The 21,195-nt window shown below is 39.9% G+C and overlaps 4 protein-coding genes and 2 long non-coding RNA genes across 7 annotated transcripts; 2 read left to right on the top strand and 4 right to left on the bottom strand.

Moving 5' to 3' along the window:
- Positions 1-128: 128 nt before the first annotated feature.
- On the bottom strand, positions 129-5,826 carry LOC144201699 (uncharacterized). Its single transcript, XR_013327384.1, has 4 exons — positions 5,541-5,826; positions 2,092-2,200; positions 1,168-1,254; positions 129-198 (listed from the first exon to the last, which is right to left on the bottom strand). It is a non-coding gene; the product is annotated as an uncharacterized LOC144201699 (long non-coding RNA).
- gfi1aa (growth factor independent 1A transcription repressor a) lies at positions 4,098-7,310 on the top strand. Its single transcript, XM_077724449.1, has 6 exons — positions 4,098-4,313; positions 4,427-4,609; positions 5,613-5,938; positions 6,163-6,300; positions 6,552-6,717; positions 6,973-7,310. Exons 1-6 carry the CDS (start codon positions 4,202-4,204, stop codon positions 7,149-7,151), a joined length of 1,104 nt encoding a protein of 367 aa, XP_077580575.1. The 5' UTR covers positions 4,098-4,201; the 3' UTR covers positions 7,152-7,310.
- On the bottom strand, positions 6,530-8,010 carry LOC144201698 (uncharacterized). The gene is made up of 3 exons (XR_013327383.1): positions 7,879-8,010; positions 6,953-7,112; positions 6,530-6,658 (listed from the first exon to the last, which is right to left on the bottom strand). It is a non-coding gene; the product is annotated as an uncharacterized LOC144201698 (long non-coding RNA).
- Positions 8,011-8,095: 85 nt separating this feature from the next.
- Positions 8,096-13,249, bottom strand: rpap2 (RNA polymerase II associated protein 2). Its single transcript, XM_077724326.1, has 12 exons — positions 13,128-13,249; positions 13,014-13,059; positions 12,635-12,749; positions 12,424-12,522; positions 12,276-12,341; positions 12,113-12,201; positions 11,923-11,958; positions 10,959-11,838; positions 10,735-10,832; positions 10,325-10,405; positions 9,673-9,741; positions 8,096-8,240 (listed from the first exon to the last, which is right to left on the bottom strand). The coding sequence occupies exons 1-12, from the start codon at positions 13,171-13,173 to the stop codon at positions 8,096-8,098; spliced, it is 1,770 nt and encodes a 589-aa protein (XP_077580452.1). The 5' UTR covers positions 13,174-13,249.
- A 257-nt stretch (positions 13,250-13,506) lies between these two features.
- On the top strand, positions 13,507-17,481 carry glmna (glomulin, FKBP associated protein a). Its single transcript, XM_077724469.1, is given in 20 exon segments — positions 13,507-13,555; positions 13,752-13,824; positions 14,013-14,138; positions 14,200-14,313; positions 14,380-14,488; positions 14,682-14,961; positions 15,028-15,127; positions 15,312-15,493; positions 15,583-15,636; positions 15,780-15,810; positions 15,892-15,981; positions 16,069-16,110; positions 16,185-16,258; positions 16,332-16,416; positions 16,480-16,589; positions 16,681-16,744; positions 16,897-17,032; positions 17,106-17,176; positions 17,245-17,373; positions 17,470-17,481. Coding segments are annotated over 19 exon segments (1,848 nt in total). The 5' UTR covers positions 13,507-13,555; positions 13,752-13,785.
- Positions 17,482-17,643: 162 nt separating this feature from the next.
- On the bottom strand, positions 17,644-21,103 carry cdc7 (cell division cycle 7 homolog (S. cerevisiae)). 2 transcript variants are annotated; one of them, XM_077725093.1, is made up of 12 exons: positions 20,889-21,103; positions 20,630-20,708; positions 20,352-20,438; positions 20,129-20,264; positions 19,932-20,025; positions 19,606-19,748; positions 19,200-19,497; positions 18,978-19,076; positions 18,642-18,796; positions 18,365-18,447; positions 18,150-18,299; positions 17,644-18,078 (listed from the first exon to the last, which is right to left on the bottom strand). In XM_077725093.1, the coding sequence occupies exons 2-12, from the start codon at positions 20,706-20,708 to the stop codon at positions 17,786-17,788; spliced, it is 1,617 nt and encodes a 538-aa protein (XP_077581219.1). In that variant the 5' UTR covers positions 20,889-21,103; the 3' UTR covers positions 17,644-17,785. The 2 variants fall into 2 exon arrangements, with proteins under 2 accessions (XP_077581219.1, XP_077581220.1); XM_077725094.1 differs by having other exon boundaries at positions 19,434-19,497.
- Between the last annotated feature and the right edge of the window lie 92 nt (positions 21,104-21,195).

The raw sequence follows: 21,195 nt of genomic DNA, 5'->3' as shown, positions 1-21,195 counted from the left end.
AATCAGAAATAATTTCAGTTTTAATGTTGTTATTTTAGGGACTTCTACTGTTTTAGGTTTTATCGAAGCTTTCTTAACCTGCTCCTTGTTATTTGGCATTAAAGTGTACATATAAAGACATTTCTTACCTTTCCTCCTCCTGAATTTGACTTCATATCTCTTGAAGTAAGCCTTATTCTTCACCACTTTGACGAAACCCTGAAAAGAAACGAAAAAGTCAAAAACTTGTTAAAAACTCTTAAACACCCTAAACCATCAAAATGGCCATTAAACAGAAGCTAACTTTCTTGAAACATTAATAATCTACACGTAAACACACATTAGACTAAAGCAAGGTATATTTGTAAAGTTAATCTCACCATTATAACGGTCGAGTCTAGGCAATTGTTTACACTTTGGTTCGCTAGAACATAAATTCCTCATTCGAATAAGCAGCACCCCCTGCTGTACTGGAATCAGCATTACATAAACAACCGGCAGAGGGCAGCACAATAAAGACTTGAAACTCATATTTTCCTCGTTTTAGATACAACTATTAATGTTAATACTAATAAAAATACAAAAGTATTTGTTGTCTGTGGTACTACATTGCACATCAACCGACCATTATTTTTCAATGAAAATAACTGACAGAGTGAAGGCCTTAAAACCAATCAATCAATCCATCAATCAATCAATCAATCAAATTTGGCTCACAATTTTTTTCTGATTTATTCCACCAGTGCAAAAGCATAAAGCTCTTCTTGTGAAATAACTTCTTTTTCGGCTTCTCCCAGTTCAAATGGATTGGACGTTGGACGTCGGACGTTTTGCCATTAAAAGCAGAAGCAAAATCTTCATCTTAACGGTTCCACCGTGATAAAATATTTCAGAGTTGTCACGTGGCGATAAGAAACGTCAAAGTCACGGTTGTGGGCCGCTTTTTTTTAACGAAGGTTTAATCTTGCGTTCTACAGAACTGATTTCACAATAAGAGAAAGCAAAACGTCCAGTCATCTGACTACAGTTACACAGTAGATGGTGTGATGTGATACTAAAACCATGAACATGGAGGTGAAAATTGTGAAACAGGGGGCGGTTTAACGAGAGAAATTGTAAAATTCAAAGATTTTATAGCAATTTTAAGAGTATGGCTTATACTTTCAACCAAGAAACAAAACTGTTTACCTTGAGTGGACGGGACGTCTGTGGATGTCAATGGCATCCAATGCGTCGATATCAAAAGGCCAAAACAAAGCAGGCATGAACCGTGACCTTTTGAAAGACATGCAGGGAGACACACAATGAGCGGGAAGTTGTGAGCAGCTTTCTTCACCTTCCCTGGAAGAGGTCCTTAGTGGGCTGAGATTTACAACCAGAAACGGTTTGTTTGCAAACAAGGGGGCGATGGATGAGGGCGTCTGATTTGTGGACTCTTTCAAGCATAAATCCAACAATTCAACTCGCTGTTGAGTCTTACTTCTCTTGTTGGAACTCTCAATAGATCTTTTTGTTTGGAAAATACTGCGTGAGAGTTATTTAGTACTACACTTTTAAGCTCTAGGCAGTCGAAAATGTTGATATATTTTTTTATATCAGTCACCCTAAGAAATGTACACATTTAATTGTGTTGTGGTAGTTTGTAGATAATTGGTTTATCTATTTTATTTAGAATTATGCTTGTTTTGTATGTTTTTTTGGCCATCACAAATGACAACTAATACAACAATTGAATGTCAAATGGGGGCCACAAAATATTATTTTCATGGGCTGTAATCTGGTCTTGTTTGAGACTACTGTTCTATAGGAATGTAATTTTTAAAAACTGGGCTGGTATCAACTTGTAGTATGTTTTTGTTCAAAAACAAACAAAAAAAAAAAACAATTGTCGGTGCAGTTGCTGTGTGAAAGGAGAACAAGTTTCTTGTGGTCAGAAGCATCCAGTAAATCATATTCACTGTGTTCACACTTTGCTTCTATCTGGTGCACTCAACAGCATTGGTGAAACATTTAACTAATTGCTGACATCCAATCCATTTTGACGAATGTTAATCTGGTCAAAATGGATTGGACGTTTGTTGACGTCAAGGGTAATGAATCGTGATCACTCACTGGTTGATCAAGTTGGCCAAGTCTTCACAAATCAGAACATGGCGTGGAAAGAGATGGTGTACGTGAGGGGTGGAGGGGGGGTCCGGGCAGTTGTCACGCTGCGGTTTGCCTGCATGAGTCAAAGGAAAAATGTGAGGGGCTGAGATAGCGATTTGCGGTTTGCGTGCAAATGCAGGACAAACGGACTAAACAAAGAACCAGACTGAGGAAAGTCCGTTTGACGGTTCAGACTTTTCAGGCATAAATCTCATTTATGTTTTTTAATATACATATTATTGACAAAGAAGGTGAAATTCCAATTAAAAGTTCACATTTTCCATTCAAAAGACGCTAGAAATTATTTTCCGAACCAGCCATTGAATGGACTTGATACATTCACATCTAAAGTCAATAAATTAGGATTAAATGAGTCTAAATTGACATCAAATTTGTTTCCCAGAAGCCCATTGGAGCCTGTGGGATGATATTGTTAATGAAGTACTATTTATGTAGAGATATAACAAAAAATCTGAATAATTCAAATAGACACATTCAAAATACATAGTCATGGGCAAAAACATTTAATATAGTATATAAAGAATCCTGAATTTAGCATTAAATTATCGTAGTATTATGTAGATGGCATGTGCACATGTGACTATATATTTATGGGCAATAAATGACACTCAGTTTGAAAACCTATTTTTGTTTTCTCAGTTCTCATCAGGGATTTATAATGTATAATGTTGTAATACTTGAGAAATTTCAATACAAATCACTCACTATCTTTATAAAGAATATACATGTGACAACTTGTGTTGATTTCCCTTTTGAGAACACCGGGCCGCACACAGGTAAGACCTCCTCCAGTACGAGTGCACCGTGAGTACTTGGCCATGTGTCCTATCGCGCTGCCGCCAGCTGCATCAAACAACCTCAGTTCCCAGTGGGAACACAAATCCACACCTTGACCCTGAGCCGCACAACCCAAATCTCTGATAGGATTGAAAACAGACAGATTTGCTAACTAACGGCCGCTTGGATATTTCTGCCTCTCCAAACTAAGCGCTACGCTTGTAAAACAATCGGGCTGAAGTCAACGTGGGTAAACTGAAGCAGAGCAACTGTAAAGTTACACCCCGAACGTCCAGCAGCAGGCTGCCGGGAGGCTCATTAACGGGATCGGCTTACAAGCGGCCCAACAAAAAGGGCCTCTCTCTATGGACGGTGACCCTGCCTGTTCATCCACAATATGCCGGCCGACGTGCTAGCTTGAACGGCGATTGTATACATGTCATCTCACTATTCCTTTTGGGATTGTTTTGGCTTTCATGACTTCCAATAGCCATGAAAACATTCTAAAAACAAGCAATATGCTCATTAATCTATATGTGGATACATATTGCAACTCAATAAAATACAATTTTTCTAATAAAATTGTCTCTGATTTTTTGTAAAATTAGATCAGGCCGCTAAATTAATTTCTATTTATATAGTTTTTATACACATTTTTGAATGCATCATTTTTTTAGCTATCGCATCTGTTTTCTTCATAAGACAAATAATTACATAGTATAAAATTTGAATAACTCAACTTCAGTGTTATTGGAAGACATAACCCATGTTTATTTCTATTTTTATTATTATTTGAAATTGAATATATATTTTTAATCCATACTTAAATAAAAAGACCCAAATGAAAATATATTTTTATGACTCATTTCAGTGCCACTGATTAGTATGATTCGCTCATTCACTGCCAACCATCCCACTTCAAATGGTTTGGACGTCTAATACCGTCAACGGCAGCCAATGAGTTAAGAAGGATGTTGCAAAAAAATATGACACTTTCGCAATCAAATATCCTGTCCAAGGTTTTAACATTGACATTTTGACATCCCTACGATTTAATATGTAATGAGTAGTCTTCAGGTTGAGGACTTTTGGGGGTTGGCCACCTGCCTGCCTGTCTGCCAAGGACAACACCTGGCAAGCAAACGCGTCTCTGCGCATGCGTAATAGTCCGGGAGAAAAAAAATCCCAACCCCAAAAAATCGCTCAAGAGTTTCAAAGCGTTCCAGTCAAGTAAGCGGTGGTGACCAGTAAACAGACTTGTGTCACGAAACGGACCATGCCGAGATCTTTCCTGGTTAAAAGTAAGCGGGCCCACAGCTACCACCAGCCCCGTTACTTGGATGACGTCTGCATCGGCCTGGATACGCTCTTGGCTCACATAAACGCAGGTGGGTTGTCCCAACATTACGCACGGATTTAAAATAAAAAAGGAACTATTATCATTTGTGGATTTTAAGGAGGGAGGTAAAACGAACTAAAGTTTTCGCTTGCTAACTTTTAGAGACAAAATGTCAAGTGGAGTCGCGCTTGGAGGCCGTGTCAGCGGACAGACTCTCCCCGGGGCTTCAGCTGCCGTCCCCGGGTTCACTTGCGTCCAGCTCCCCGCTGAGCTACGGAGCGAGTGACCGCGGTTCGGACTGTGATTTGTGGCGTCCTCCGTCCCCATCCCAGTCCTCCTCTCCAGGTCTTATTACATTTATGATCGATTACATTCAAAGGATATAATAATTAGGAGGAAAAAGTTTGTCAACTTTTTTTCCCTTAAAACGCAGGCCAATTGCGCTAAGGAAAACGGCAACTAACGGATATTTTAGGCCATTAAAACGAATAATTAAATTCCTTTTATTTCCACTATTTTTATTCTTTTAATATTTGTAAAATGCAATGTGTTTAAGTTATTTTAGGATTTTCTAATTTGAATGGAATTTTTCAATTACATTTTCTATGCTCAGTATTCTATTTTAATCAATATTATTAATTATCTTCAATTGGTTTATGTGTATTTGTTAACTTTTTGGCTGGCTTTAATGGTGCAGAACATTTGTTGCCACACAAAAAGCTGATATGGAATAAACGTCTACTCATGTTAAAATAATGATAAACTAATTTAAATTCCGAGCAGAAGGATTGTTGCACATCATAATTGGATGCCTAGGATCATCAATGGCACTGAAATAGGTTATTTTTTTCTAATATGTGAAAATGATAAAAATAAAATTAGATTAAAAGTAATAATGTTTACATTATTGTATAATATTGCAATGCATACTGTACTTTTACATGTGATATTTAGTGTTACTATTATTTACTAGTATTACTACATGTGCTATTCAGGATTATATTTACATAGATATAACTAGAAGATGAATAATCCTATATAAATTGAATCGGTTTTCTGACAACACTAATTTATAGAGCTGCAGTTATATTAGTCGTTCCTTGCAGAGGATAAAGAATACATGCCTGTGATATGTTTGTGCCGCCTGTCTATGGGTTTAAATATACACTTAAAGCAAGACAACATGGGTGGTTTTCACTAGCCTATCTGTGGTGTTTACCATGTATTAGCATGAAGCTAGCAGATGTATTGTATCAGGAAAGTTGAGTGAACTCACCTTTTTATTAGTGGATAAAGTGGTCTGCATCAAATCTTGGAAAACTTCTAAACCAGACACTCCTCCTCACAGATTTGGAAGACGGCCATCACTTCAACATGCCTCTGTTCCCCACATTTTCTTGGTCTACCTTCCCCGCTTCGGACCTGAGGCACGCCGTTTCGGCTCCGTACCACCGGCCGGATCCGCGGCGGAGCCACGGGACCGAAGCGTGTTATGGGGATTGCTCAGCTCCGGTCCACGTCCAACAGATGTGTGGGATGATCAGTGGCGACAACATATTTGACGACCTAAAACAGAGGCAACGTGCGTCGGAAATTATCAAGAGTGAAGAGGAGTTCATGTGCGTCAACCGGCTCGAAACCGACGGCACCTATAAGTGCATCAAGTGTTTCAAGGTAATGTTACATTTTGAATGCACATGTTTTTTTGGCGTGCCATGGACAAGCCCTGTGGACATTACAATGTTTTCAGAATTTTTATTTTAAATACTATATCATGCTGTCTTAGCCTAGCGACCCGCCACACTTATAAAAGCATTGGGGTAAACCATATGTTCCTTTTGGCGCAATCTATAAATGAAGACTCTGGGATTGTGAACATCCATAATTTGTTCCCAAAGGTGTTTTCCACATCCCACGGTTTGGAGGTCCATGTAAGGAGATCGCACAGTGGAACGCGTCCGTTCGAGTGCGGCATTTGCGGCAAAACCTTCGGTCACGCGGTGAGCCTGGATCAACACAGGGCGGTGCACTCGCAGGTAAGATGGCCAACAAAATGATCCAAAGGATCGAGCAACCGATCACTGCCAGTTTAAATGAATTGGACGTCAATGACGTTTAAAGCGTTAAAAAAGTGAGCCAAAACAATTAACTTGTATTCTAAGTGTATTGAAGCAAAAGCCAACAAGATCAGTTTTTTAAGACAATAACAAGCCATATTTTGACAAAAAACAGACTAAACACTTGCGTGTGTGGTTAAAATTGCAAACCTTTTTTTTTGCATGTTCAGGAAAGGAGCTTCAGCTGCAAAATCTGCGGGAAAAGCTTCAAGCGCTCATCCACATTGTCCACACACCTTCTCATCCACTCGGACACCCGGCCTTATCCGTGTCAGTACTGCGGGAAGAGATTCCACCAGAAGTCCGACATGAAAAAGCACACTTTCATCCACACTGGTAAGACAGATACATTGTCGAAAAGCCTTTATATAATCATATCCTTGGTTAGCGGCTTAACCCTTTCGGGGACAATTGACAGAACTTTGCCCCTCGATAGAACAGGCAAAGGAAACCAACTTATTAAAAATGAATTAAACAATACACACATAATTCCAGCATGAAAGGGTTAAGACGATTTTCCTACAATGGGTCATTTTTCTTCACATATGTGGATCACCGAGAATAAAGTTACCATTTCTATTACACTTGAAGGAGAGAAACCGCACAAGTGCCAAGTGTGCGGCAAGGCCTTTAGCCAGAGCTCCAACCTGATCACGCACAGCCGGAAACACACTGGATTCAAACCTTTTGCTTGCGACTTCTGCGGGAAAGGCTTCCAGAGGAAGGTGGACCTGCGCAGGCACAAGGAAACTCAGCACGGACTCAAATAATCTGGACTTTTCCCATCAACGTTTTTTTGCCAGAGAGACAAATGTAAACATCAATGAGTTGACTATTTATTGTTTCGCCTGCCGAGACGGCACCAGGTGTTATTAACGTGTATTTATTATTCTTTATTAACCATGTTTTCCCTTCAATAAATTGCAGATTCAAACAACTTACAGTTTAAGAATAGTAATTTATGATTTGTATTTTTTTTAGCATTTAGCAAGCACACAGAAGGAATAGTCTAATGTGATTTTTTAAATTTCTCAAATAATTGACTTTATAATTCAGTGTTATGAGCTTTTCTTCATGATATATATTTTTACAAAAAAATTCTGGACACTTAACTGAAAAAATAATAGTTTAGGAAATTACTACATATCTTGGTAAAATTCTAGCTGTGTTAAGCTATGTGAGGCATCAATCACAAATTCAATCGTTTGGGTAATCTCCAAACTGGAAAATAAAACATTTTGTGTCGAGTGCCATCTGGTCAAAATCAAATACCAAACCCATATAACAAATGCCATTATGGTGTCATAAAACAGCCTGTGAAGGAACTAGCGTCAGTTTTACAACCAATGGTGACCATTTCCACTGAAGCAATTCAGACAATGAAATTTACAAAGACCTGATTTGCACAAATGCCAACACTTTAAGAAAAAAAATTCTGCTCAATTTGAATCCAATAACAAATCATATAAAATTCAAACATTTGAAAATCCTACTCACCAAAGATGCTCATTCCGAAGACACAAAGCAGATTAGAATTATATGGCAACACATAGCGACACAAAATTGTCATTATTTACTGGACGTTCATCGCCGTCAGCTGCGGCCAATGAATTAACGAGCTGCAGGGACGAAAAACAGACGCTTGGTTAAACAAATGGGAGAGAAAAAAATACTTTATTTGGTTGAATTACACAACCTTTTCGTGAATTGTTTGTCAGTGTTGCAGATTTTTAAACGACTGGAGCAAGTTTAAAAGATCTTGCTTGTGTAGGCCCAGCTCTTCCATCAGGGTGTTTACATACGACATTGAAGAAGGCGTGGCTAATGCTTCGGCGACCACAGGAGATACACTGGACAACCTGGATAAAAATTTATTATTATTTACAAAATGTTGCAGAAGGGAGAAAATCCATCATAAGTCAGAGAGATAAATTAGTGTCACTGGCCAACATTTTCAGATTGTAAACATTTTAATGCAAATGGCTCCATATACTTGAGTGTAGTTATATGCCACATTAAACCACACTGTAAAGTTACGTGGAGAATCTCAAATGTACCTAACGTGGTTGGGCTACCTGCGCCGAGTTCGGATTATCTGCGGTTCTCCTCGGGTTCCAGTGTCGCAAAAGGGGCGCATCTATTATTCAACCGGTTTCAACAATAGCGGCCGGCCGAGCTTCACAGCTGCTGGATAGCAGATAGATAACCACACCGCGCCAAATTATTCATGGTGGAGAAATAGAAGCTTGGATTTAAATGGGAACTGATGAAATCACGTGGCATCACAGACATGGCTTCTCATAGGAGTGTATTCTTTCAACATAGAGTGCTTCATCTAAATTTAGATGTATCCAATAGAAAATCATGACCCAAGTCAACAAGTATATTCCTGTAACTTACTTCAAATGAGAAATCAGAGCTAGTTCAAATCAGGTGAACATTTTCACGATTGCCATTTAAACACTGACGTGTGTGCGTGTATTTGACTTGAGAGGCAAACGACGCTCTTTGTGTTGTGTGCTTTCCGTCCTCCATCGCGGATCTGAAGCAGGACAATCTGGTTTAGATAAGGCAACCGAGCTGGTCTATGTACTCAGATGGGAGGAGCGCAGAAATGTCGGTGAAAGCGCCGATCTCGCGCTCTCGCACGCCATATGGTGCAGCGCGAGGGAATATTACATGCGCTACGATGCCAGGGCACATGCAGGGTTTTTTATGACATGCGTGCTCTTGTTTGGATCAGGAGTGACGTGTTATTAATCAGTCATCAATAATGAACCAGTGTTTTTGCTTTTGTTAGACTCTTCTGGTCTAAAGGCGGTTGTCATTCTTGTTTCAATTTGTCCCCAAAAGTGTTTGATGGGCTCAAGTGTAAGTTTCCTTTTAAAGTTAAAGTCAATTTATGACTTTGTGACCCTTTCTTTCCACCATGGGAAACACAAAAGCTTTTCCAAACCATTCCCACAAAGATGGAAGTGGACACACACACACAAAAAAAAATCATAGAACTAAGGAAGAGGTGCGTAAAGTTGGTGTGTTGCAATCAGGGCAGACGCAATCATTGGACTAATCTGCTGATATTTGATTAGTAAATTTAATTGACTACAATTTTGAAGGACTGTTAATGATCTAAAATGAACCAAATCAACTTCTATGAGCCTCACAACAGTTAAAATTTGTCAGCTTTCTCTAGTTCTAACTGTAAAACATTTGCAAATATGTGCTTTTGCAAACATTTGGAGAATGGCTCTAAACAATTGTGAATTGAGTTTGTAAATGGCCAGCACTTACAGATGGAGTATGACGACTGCAATAAGGGTCCACTCTGGAGGTTTATGGATGATGTTGGTGTTGGTAAACCTGTGGTACATATAAAAAATGAAAATCAGTCTAAAAATTCTACACTTCAAAAATGCTACAGCTTGAATACAACTGAAGGTAAATTGTGGCTTTTGCTGTGAAAGCTGCTATGATGTATGCTTCACTGGCACTTTGCATATCCTTTATTTTATGCTCAAGTGTGCCAGCGGGGCCTTGCGTCCCAAAACAAAAGAATTCCTGGAAGCCGAAGTACTCTTAAAAACATCAACACTGTAGAATAGGATGGTGGGTTAAGCATTTGTTTGTTTGATTTCCATTTCTCAATTTCACACACATTTTGAATTAAGACCTATGATCTTAATAAATGATCATGTTTCAGTGCCATTAACGCTGATAGACGTCCAATCCATTTTGACAGGGAGTTACAGTGGACAAGGGTCTTCAACTTTTCTATTGTTGTCATTAGCAGTGAAGAGGTTATCCTAGAGTATAGTAGAATTGCTGGCATGTTGAAGAGCATACTGTAATACGAGTAACAAGTTGGCATCAATTCTAATGTGAAACCTGAATACGTCCCATTTGAGCTCTATCGTGCGTGCATGTGTGTGTGTGTTGCTCTGACCTGAAAGTCCTGACCAGGTTGTTGAGGTCACTGGTGATGTCACTCAGGGTGAGGCTTAGCGGACCCACAACGTTTTTCAGACTGCAAATCAAATAACAAAGATTTGAAAAAAAAGCACTTTTCACGTCTGCTCCGCAATTTTGAGGTCAAGGGTAAAATACCTGTCTCTATCTGTGTGGAGTTTGTAAATTGTCCCTGTACTATGTGGCTTTTCCCTGGGTACCTCCCACTTCCAAAAACATGCATGGTTGCTTTTTTTGTCTCATTGTGCTCAACGATTGGCTAGAAACCAATTAAGGGTATCCCCTGCCTACCTGCCACAGTTAGCTGGGAATAGTCCAGTACCCCGGCAAACCACATGAGAATAAGGAGCATGGAAAATGAATAAATGAGGAAAATTGTGAACACACCAGCTGGCAAGCTTCTCCACTGCGATTCGCTTCTGGATGAGGTGCTGAGCTTTGGAGTCGACCAATGGCAAAGTTGGACATTCACTTGAGCTCTGGTCCTGTTAAGACATAATACACTATGTTTACTTGTCTGGTAAGATAATCGATTACAATTTGAGTAATTTGACAGTTGTTTCGTATTTGGATGAACCCTCTACAGGCCACTCATTGATCCCATCACTCACCTGGTCCACTTTCATGTTTTGTTGCTCCTCTGGCAAAATCCAAGTGCCTTTGTAGAACTCTCTGACCCTGAGCGCCATCTGCTGGGTGTCTTTTTTCAATGTCTCATAGTCAGGAGGCGCTCTTCTGTCTTCCTCCTCGTTTGCATTCTCCTCAACCACTTCATCCTCAAGATCATCTTCATCCAGTTCTTCCACTTCTTCTTCGTTTTTCATGAAGGGAGAGGGAGAGTCGGAAAACTGCAGGAAACGAAGACTCTCTGATGTGAGCCATTGGTTCAATGTCGTTCTCAAGGACTTGAGCAGATTCTGTCCAATCAGATTGGGTTTTGTTTCAGAGACGTGGTTCTTGAGGAGCTCCCGTAACCCGGATGCACCTTGTTTGCTCATGCCCACTTGGATGACGTTGAGACCGTTTGAATTCAACTTAGCCGGATCTCCATCTTGACGTGAACTGCTTTCGCTTGGTCGAGTGGGTTCCACAGAGGGACAGGGCGAAGGAGGCTTTGGGAACTCCTCCTGAGGTGCCTTAGCAGTTTGTAGGCCGCACAAATTCAAGCGCTTTGTCAATTCTTCCACTCCGACTCCCTCATGATCTTGTTCGCTCGACTTCTTCTCTGCTTTCTGTGTCGGTCGACACCGTTTGAGTCCATCGCCTTCGTTCTTACGTTTTGGCCGGTCACCCCAGTGCACTCTGGGTCTCTGATCTTGAGAAAGAACACTGGAGATGAAGTCCTGCTCCCGTTCGTCGTCGCTAGTATCACTGTAGCCGGTGGCTGGGGAACGCTCCTGGTGGTCCGCTGGTTGAATGTTTAGCGGTTGTTCGATGTCGTCCACTTGGAGGCACTTGACTGTCAAATGAACTTGCTCGCCAGAACTTCCGCTGGAGAAAAGGTTGAAATTTAAATTGTTTTCATTATTTCTAATTATTTTTATCTATATTTGTAACATTGTAGCAAATACATACACATCCCCTTTATTCTTCAACTTGATTTCAGGAGGTCTGCAAGAAATGCAATGATTTTTACTTAACAATTAGGCACATTTGAGCTAAAAGATGAGCAAAATATGTTATTTTCTTAATACAAAATCTTAAATTGCATCTACTAGCGCTCTGTTACAGTTCAATAATCCATTCAAGTCATAATGCCACAAACCTCTCGCCATGCCTGAGCCAAAGTGGTGTCTTAGAAATTTGTAGCTCAAATTCTTTGGAGGCTTTGTAGCAAAAGTTACTGCAAAAACTCTACATACCAAGACAGACAAAAAAAATAACATTGTTATGTTTGGATGCAACCTAGGTGCACATATAGTACTTACCTTGCGCTCGGTGATGTCATACACCCTATTGGTCTTTGTCGAAATTTTGTATTGTTGCTTCGGAATCTGCAGGGTATACAAAGTCAAGTATGAGAAAGTAATTTGTGCAGTAAAAATACATGTACGTATAATGAATGGCTGCAGGTACCTTTCCAAGTTTATTGGAACATAAAGGATAACCGCATAGCTTGGTAATGAATCTTTCCTCCACAGCATCTTTGTAATTAGCAGCAGTGATAAACCTAGCCTGAATAGGATACAAATGGTTCATCTAAATTTGAACTCTGGCAGCTGATATAGTGATCAGGTCATTTCAAATCAAAGCAGAAATGCATTGGACATCTGTCATGTAAACTCACACAGTCGAGCAAGAAGTCATCAGACACCCTGTCCTCTAAGAGGCGCTCCACCACTTGAAGGGCTTTTTTCTCCAGTTCCAGTCTCTCCCTCAATGTCTCACGGATTGCTTCTCTCCTGAAAGTCAAATACAAGTACTATTACATTATCTTAAAAAGCCAAATGAATGGGGGGAATCACAATGCATTTACACAGTCATGATCTATTCTTCTATTGTGGGCTGATTCAGTCATTAAGAGGAGTACTATAAGTATTTATGGTACTAGGAGCTTTCAACCCACAAGTTAAAAGTTTTACCATTGCAACCACATAACATTTGCAAAATGTGAACATTTAAAACATTAGAAATGAAATTTAAAGTAGGAAAAAACATTTAAACACCTTCGTGCTTCTTCCTCCGCATTCTGCAGTTTTGCTTGTTTTCCACCTATCATGGCAAACAAACATTGCATTAGCGAGGAACAATGAATTCGTGAAAATGCGATCTAAAATTACCTTTTTTGGTAGCTTTGGACACTAATCTTCTATCTTCTATGTCCATGTTGTTTCTGTTTTGCAAGGTTTCAACTCCGACCTTTGACGTCAAAGAGTTAGAGGTACTCAAAGGAGCCAAATTTCAACATTTTTTTCTTTCCATGTAGATCTATTTGTAACTAAACTCTTATACAGAAGCTTCAACATTTGCTAGGCATCTTGGACCAGACCACGTTAACATGATCCGTACTAAGTAAAATTATTGTAAATATGTCAAATATTCAATGATTTAAAAGCCTTTCAGTGGAGAAGTTATGAATAATTAAACACACTCTGACCCAAGATGGCCAATATGTACTTACGCCACCAGCTCCGTCTTTAGACATGTAGCTTTAAATATGTGAACTGCTCTGTGTTCTTACAGACCGGCTTGTGGGTAGTGGCACCAGGTAACCCAGGGTTTTCATTTATTCATAAATTAAAGCTAAATAATATTAACACACTTGTTTTTGAGTTATGTATATTTTTGTTTTGTCTAGCAGATGAACTGTTTTGATCTAGCATCGTCTTGTCTTACCCTTGTAGTGTTGTATGATTATTACTGTATAGTTAATATTTATGCATTTGAGTAATGTATTGGATCAGTTTCTTTTAGGATTGCTGTTTGGTGACAATCAGAATGGCTCTGGATCAGTTCAGTGATGTAGTCCAGAAATGTGTAAGTGTAAACTAAAAGCCTACATTTAAATTAAATGTCAAAGTCTCAAAAGGCTTCACAGACACACATGTGGGTTATATAGATCATAGAATTAGGTATGTCATTTTTTGAATTGTAGGCCTGTACAGCCCTTTAAGGCTTTAATGTTTTTTATTTTACTTTTAAGTCATTCTTTCTTTCTCATCCAGCAAGCCCTCCCCGTTGACAGTTACAGTGCCGGCGATCACGATATTTTCATGACCGCTGGTCGGTCATGCATCGAGGATGGAAACAGCGCTCAAGTGCTCAGTATTGTCCTAGATGACAAAAATCAAGTACGTAATTGTCCAAGTGCTACAATTCACAATTCATTAAGACACATTTTGTTTTTGGTAGGACATGGTGAGATTTATGGGCTGGAATTTGCTTCCTCCTCTGGTTGACGTTCTAATGAAAAAGGAAGACGAGAACCTTCTTCACTGTCTGGCCATTTTCAATCACCTGTTAGAGGTATATTAGAAGGTTTTGATGTTCTTTTTTTTTGAACATACATTAATGTCATTTGTTCCAATCCAGACGTGCAGGCCTAAAGAGTTGCTTATTGGCCTATTGGAACAGTTGGAACAAGAAGAACCTTCCATCATAGCAGAGAGCATCAATCTGCTGTTAACGCCTTTGCAGAAAGGTGAGGAATACATTAAAGGAGTAATTATGTAAAAGTGGTGGTCAAAATGATATACATTTGTAAGCTAGGTAGGTTAACACAACTGAATGAGCATTTTGTGCTTTTCAAATCAAAACAATAGGTTTTGGCGGTTGCATATCACTTATTTAAAATAGAGAATTCCTGGTTAATTTTTCTAAATGATGTTTCACAGTGCTGCTGCGTATGGGAAGCCGTAAGGCATCATCTTTGGGCATGGCCTTATCATCTGCCCTGGAGCAGGTGGCCAAATTGCCCATCCCGCACTGCAAAGAGCAGGAGGAAGACGACATAACTCTGCTTAGTCGCTGCTGTGCTGACTTGACTAGTTTTGTCAAGCCATTTTTCCAGGAGGTTAAATTGGGACTCGCGAGCAAGAACGGGAACCCGAGTGGAAATTCCACAAATGGGGTGTTCCAGGAGCAAGAGGAGTTGAGGACTGAACTGCTCAAATTGTAAGTGATCATTTTGAGGATTTGTTTGATGCAACCGCCCCATTTGATGGTGTTTCTGGATTGCAGTTGTATGGGTTGTTTGAGTCGTCCTCTTCTGAAGGTGCAACTCAATGATCAGGAAACCCTCCCTCTGTCACCACTAAGAGATTTTGCCTCAGAAATCTTGGTATACAACATTTATTTATTTTCTTGAAATTATTTATTGTAAATTAATTTCCACCTCATGTTTTAACCTAATTTTAGTGTTCACGTTCTATTGCACAACATGAATAAAATGATTGGAAATAAATGTTTAAATTCAAGTGGATGAAATGCTGATTGTACGTTTGTGTGTTTGTGTTGTACTGCAGAAAAATCTTACCGCTATCGGAGAGTCGACACCGTCTCTCGTTTATCAGCCCCTGTGCAAGAGAAAAGTAACCACAGGCTTTTTAGAGGAGGAAGTGCGTTATCCCAAAGAGTCCCTGGCGAGCCTGGCTCACCTGGTGTTTGTTCATCACCTGGCAGCTGACACGTTCCCCTGCGTCTTCAGGTAAGGCCCCTACAAGATTGACACCAGTTAAAAGCAAGTCCTAATAAAGTCTTGGATGTCTAATCAATCAAATGTGCTCACACTTGCAGTCCCGTCTTCTGTCTTCAGTGTAATATGGAGCACATCAGCCTCCTTCTGTCCAGGTGAATGCATTGATTCCTTAAACAGTGCAACAAACAAACTATTACTAATTATTTTGGGGGAATTGACTTATGTCACATTTCATTTGCTGTTACCAAATCTTCACTCCAAGCAGCTAGCCATATAACTGTTCTTTTTTTTTTAGAAGTGAAGAATTCAAAATTCAGAAAGGACTGGTGGGTAATTTTTAATGCTTTTTAAAATTGGTGTTTACAAGCATCTATATATGGAATAAACATTTTTTTTCTATGTCATAGGAGCTGTATGAAAAAATTCTTGTGCGGGTGGAGGACAACAGTCTGCCTTCAGAACTTCTACAAATTAAAACATTCCTCACTGTCCCTCAGGTAAGGCTCCATTTTTTTCTAATAACACAGTTGTAATATTCTTTTACTTTAGTGGTTCCCAATGATTGGTTTTCTCTTTGTTTACAGAACTTAGCCAAGGTGATGACCATATGTCCAAGACGTGATTTGGTAAGCTACTATCCAACTGTTCCAGTCTCAACATGTAAGATGATCCTTTGAATAATTATATTCTCTTTGACCAGAGATGTAAAGGTTTAAAAGTGTTCCAGCTGAGTATAGATAAATTTAATCTTAAGGCCAAGTACGATTTCTTTAGGTAAGTTCCCACTTTCAAATTGGGCGGAACATCTATCGCCTTGGCTGAGTTGACGTCACTCACCTCGTTTCAGGTTCATGCTGAAGACGTGTAATCACTCCGGCTTAGAAGGTTACATCATCAAAAACATCAGAGGTCAAATTGACACAGCCCTCCGGGTAAGAGGAACCAAAATCTCATTTTGGCTGGTGTTCCTTCTCTTATCGTTTTCTTCTTTGCAGCCCACCAATGGTAACATATGGTTCGAGGGGGTTCACCTGCTTCCTCTGTTGCGATTGGTATTCACCCTTCCAGATGGCCCTGAGACTGACCTCCTGCAGTATCTTGACAGGTAAAAGATAGGGAAATATTCCAAAGAGACAATTGAAAGCTCAAAACTATCATAAAAGTGTTATTTGACAATTGTGGCAATTTCCCAACAGAGTCATGGAGGCTCTTAACTTATTACGCTACCTCATCATAAGGGACAAAGTAACTGAGAATAAGGTGAGTTTCATTTTTACCACATGAAATTCCTATTTCCATCACCACATTAGTGCAACTTTGGTTTTCCAAACTTTGAAAAGCACTGACTTAAATGTCAAAATACACATACCGGTTTTTAGATGATGAATGTCTTGTATTGTCCAATGTCGCAGACCGGCATCTGGACAGAGCTCTATAAAATTGAAGATGTTTTCACGAAGCCCCTTCGTGTTGGTATTAACATGTCAAGAGCGCACTATGAAAGGGAACTGAACACCATTACAAATCAAGACAAGAAAAAGGTCAAAGGTCAGCACAAGGCAATTCCTTTTTAAACCAAGTAACTCTTCAGATAGTACAATCCTTGTATCGTCTTTTACAGAGGCACCTGTGATGTCTGTGTCCGTCGGTGACGAGAAGCTCCCAAATATGACGCCAGATTCTCAGATTCAGGTGAGAGGCTGTTTTGTATTACTGTAATTGAACTTTGAAGAGTACTGTATCATTTTCTTCCTCACCAGGCACTTCATTCAGCCTTGCACACCTTTGATATGATGGAAAGTGTACTGGTGCGAATAGAGGAGCTCACAGACGGGAAGGAATAGATAAGACCTAAATGTCACTTTCTGCTGATTAAACCTGTGGAAAATGTAGATACATGTCAACATTTTCCAAATCTGCTAATAAATATTTTGTATCCAAAATGGTGTTGGTCAGTGTCACATCATATTCACACTCGAAAATAGATGCCAGACTGACTCAAAAGTTTAAGTACATCCTAATTTTCTTACAATAAGCTGCTGTTTTCTACCTATTTGGATAGGGGTTATAGTAAACTGCATCTTATTTGTGGCATTTTAAAGGCAATTGTTATGCATGTCTTGAGGTGACAATATCCCATGATACAACACCAATCCATCTGAAGTTAGTTATTTAATAGGATAAATAAATAGAAAAAATAAAAAAATATGGGAAAAGTCTCTCAGACGTATTATTTGATAAGATAAATGACACTTAGTGCCTTTATTCTCATCAATTAACATTACTAAAACATTTCAACAATCATAAGTGTGCAAAGAGTGGGTGCTCGAGACCCTCCGCTGCTGTAAGTCTAGTCATCGGGTTAAGATCCAATAAGCGGTCCAGAAGGTCGTAGGCCTCTTCGGGGACCCTGTCCCACCCTCGTTCATCAATGCCCCAAGTGTCTCCTTGTGAGGATTTCAGGGTTTTCTCTTTGCTTTTTGGAGACAACAGAGTCTCACCTGCTTCTTCTCCTGGTCTCTGCCCCCTGAGTGTCTCGCAAAGGACCCTGAGATCCAACTTGGGAAGCTCCCGACTGCACAGCACCGCCTTGCCTGGACAAGATGGAGGCCGATGGCAGTGAATGAAGCCACGGTTACATTTCAACTGTAATTTTGATACGTACCGATCGCCTTGCCGGCTTGCGTGGTTTCTCTGGAGCCTCGTATGGTCATGATCTGAGAGAGGGCCACCAAGTCGTCGCTGGCTTTGAAAAACGGGAAGCGTCCACTCAGAAGGGAGAGGAAGATGACTCCGGCTGACCACACGTCAATAGCTGAGTGCAGAAACAAGGTTGTTTGTTTATCACTCTTAGCCAAAGAATTAAAGACACCCACCCACCTGTCCCTTGATTTGGCCACTTTAAGAGGACTTCAGGTGCCCGGAAACCTGGAGTTCCAGCTCTTGGAGCCAACTGCTGCTTCCTTTAGAGAAACGAGAAAGCATTAGGAAAATCATATTCATCGACTGTGTCAATTAGACGATTAATTGCAGCAACCCCACTGGGTGGATATAATGGGCTTCTGAAAAAAATCTACAACTTGGCCAATGTCGATGATTCACAATCCTGGTAGAAAACAATTCCAGCAACCTAAGACGACATACATTAAGATTTTACCTAGACAAGCAGACATTGCAGACTCGATCCGTCTGGAAGCAGTTACAAGTATGAGAGTGGTGAACACCTTGCTGAGCTTTCTGAACACGGCTGGTTGCTAGTGCCCCTCTTGCCGAAAGAAACCTTCGACTTGAAAGCTCTCCTGTTCTTGGGAGCTGAAAAGAGAAAACATTCATTTGATAAATTACAACTGGGGCTGTAGAAGATCTGGCAGGAAAATGACAAACCATTTTTATATACTGTCCAATGAAATAACCTATTGCATATCACGAAAGACTATTAAATTCCTGTTAACATTAAATCTTCTTTAAAATACAAAACTTCTTGGCAACATACTTGTGTCCTAGTTTCTTGTTTGGTGGTGGTTGAAGAACAGCTGTTCATGTTCCTTTCGCTAAACACAGGCCTTGGTGCTTTGCGTAACCCAACCAAATCCTGGAAACAACAAATGTTCATGAATGAGAGGAGATTAAACTTTATTCACCATGTACTCTGAAGATTCTGAACACAGTTAGTCCCGATCACCGAGTAGAAAAATGACCGTTTCAGTGAGGACACCTTTGTGTGAGAAGTGGAGGCCCCCACCGCGTGACTGACAGAACGTGATTTTTTAATCAGCGCTTTCCGTGTGGCAGAGGTGGAGGAAGGAGAGGAGGAAGGGGGGTGAGCCGTAGAAGGCGGTGGATGTAATGAGGCAGAGGCAGTGTTCCCAGAGGGGGGTCGAGGTTGCGCTTTTTCTCGTCTTTCTTTGGAGCCTCCGGCTTTGGCTTGCGGCAAATTCTGCCTGACCACCTTTAGTAGGTCGATTTGAGTGTCGGCAGTTCCCTGAGCGAGGCCAAAATCCACAAGGGCAAACCTACACATACACAATAAACACGTGGAATCATTTATCATGGTCAATGGCATCAGAACATAAAAATTTTTAGTCCTGTAAGAGCAGTCCGCATGGTTATTTATCACTCACGTCCTGGCTTTCCTGTTGTAGAGAAAATTGTTGGGTTTGATGTCTCGGTGGATTATACCAAACTGATGAATGTGTCTGAGGGCCTTCAACAGATGGTAGATGTACATACGAACCTCTTCAAAGCTCAATGAGCCGATGATGTCCTTGTTTGTTAGAAAACAGAAATCCATACATTGCTGCTTGTTTTGTACACAAACTATAATCAATTGGTTTCATGTTGCAATATCTAAACATAATCCTTTAAAAACATTATGGGAAACACTGGATCTTCACTAAAAGCAATCTGATTTCTTGAACAATAGGAAATTTATAGAAATTCCTCTTACCACTATAGCTTGATGTTCCATATAAGGCATGACAATCACTGTGTGATCCTCCTTTCTGAAGCAATACTCCACACCCATTACATTCTCTCTGCCGCTACAGAAATAAAAGTTGCGTGCGTGTCAAGCAATAGTGATGGAAGAAGAAATTAAAATGACAGGTTGGCAAAGGAATCATCTTAAAATAATAATCAACGAACCCAGCAACAGTCAGACATTGGAGCTCAGCAGCAATGCGAGTGGGATGACTTGTAGGAATGAGATGTTTAAGGGCAAACAAGCCTCTGCTGCCATCTCGAATGCTAGCCTCACCAAGGTAGACAGAGCTGAATGTTCCTGAAGTACCCAAAACAAGTATGGATACCAGAGAAAACAGTGATTAAAAAACGTAGTTCTTAAACTGTCAACAAACTGTATACCCACCTTCTCCAATTTTCTCTATGATGCGAAAAGTCTTGGCCAGCTGAGGAACAGCTTTGTACAGTAATTCTATGCCCGACTTCACATCCCCTGGAGGAAAATGTCTTGTTATTGAGACCAATATTCATGACAATGTAAGGTCGCAAATTGCGTTAGAAGTGTTCGTGCCATTGACAATAATAAACGTCTAATCCACTTTGACTGTGAGTCCGTCACATATAATGATTTTTAAACATTTAAAAAGTAGTACAGGCTTGCTATGGGAGCACATTTCAACTCACTTGAGATTCTTTTCTTGTGTCCAGACTTAACACCATCTGTTGCAAATATTTCATCAGTGCAAACAACACAAGGCTCCATCTGAAAGGATAATTAATACATGACAAACTCACTACGCACTCACGACTCGGCTGTTAATAAACGTAATAACGCAATTTGAGTTGAAAAAAACTCTTTATCATTTTAACTTTTTAAAATCATGAAACCAACTTTATGAGCTTAAGTCTGCTAAGGTTCCAAACAAAACAAAGAGAAACCTACCTTAAATGTTCGACGTAAAGTGAGGCAGCATTCAAATAATGTGTATGATACTTTCCTGAACGAGGAGAGATTATTCTGCTCAAGAAACGATGGTTAATTGTTGCAAAAATCACAATTTATAAAGTTTCACTTCGGCCCCCGGCGCTTTTTTTTCACCAACAAACTACCCGCTTAATTGACGTCACAAAAGAGAGTTCTCGCGATATTTTGTCGAAATACCATGGCCACCACGTTCACAATCTGGTATCAAGCCAAGAAATAAATAACAAATTAGAAATTCTAAAATGATTGACATTTTTGATAATAC

Source organism: Stigmatopora nigra, chromosome 9 (assembly GCF_051989575.1).
Source record: "Stigmatopora nigra isolate UIUO_SnigA chromosome 9, RoL_Snig_1.1, whole genome shotgun sequence".
NCBI classification, from domain to species: domain Eukaryota; kingdom Metazoa; phylum Chordata; class Actinopteri; order Syngnathiformes; family Syngnathidae; genus Stigmatopora; species Stigmatopora nigra.
The sequence above is the reverse complement of the archived record's forward strand: the minus strand, read 5'-3'. Positions and strand labels throughout refer to the sequence as shown.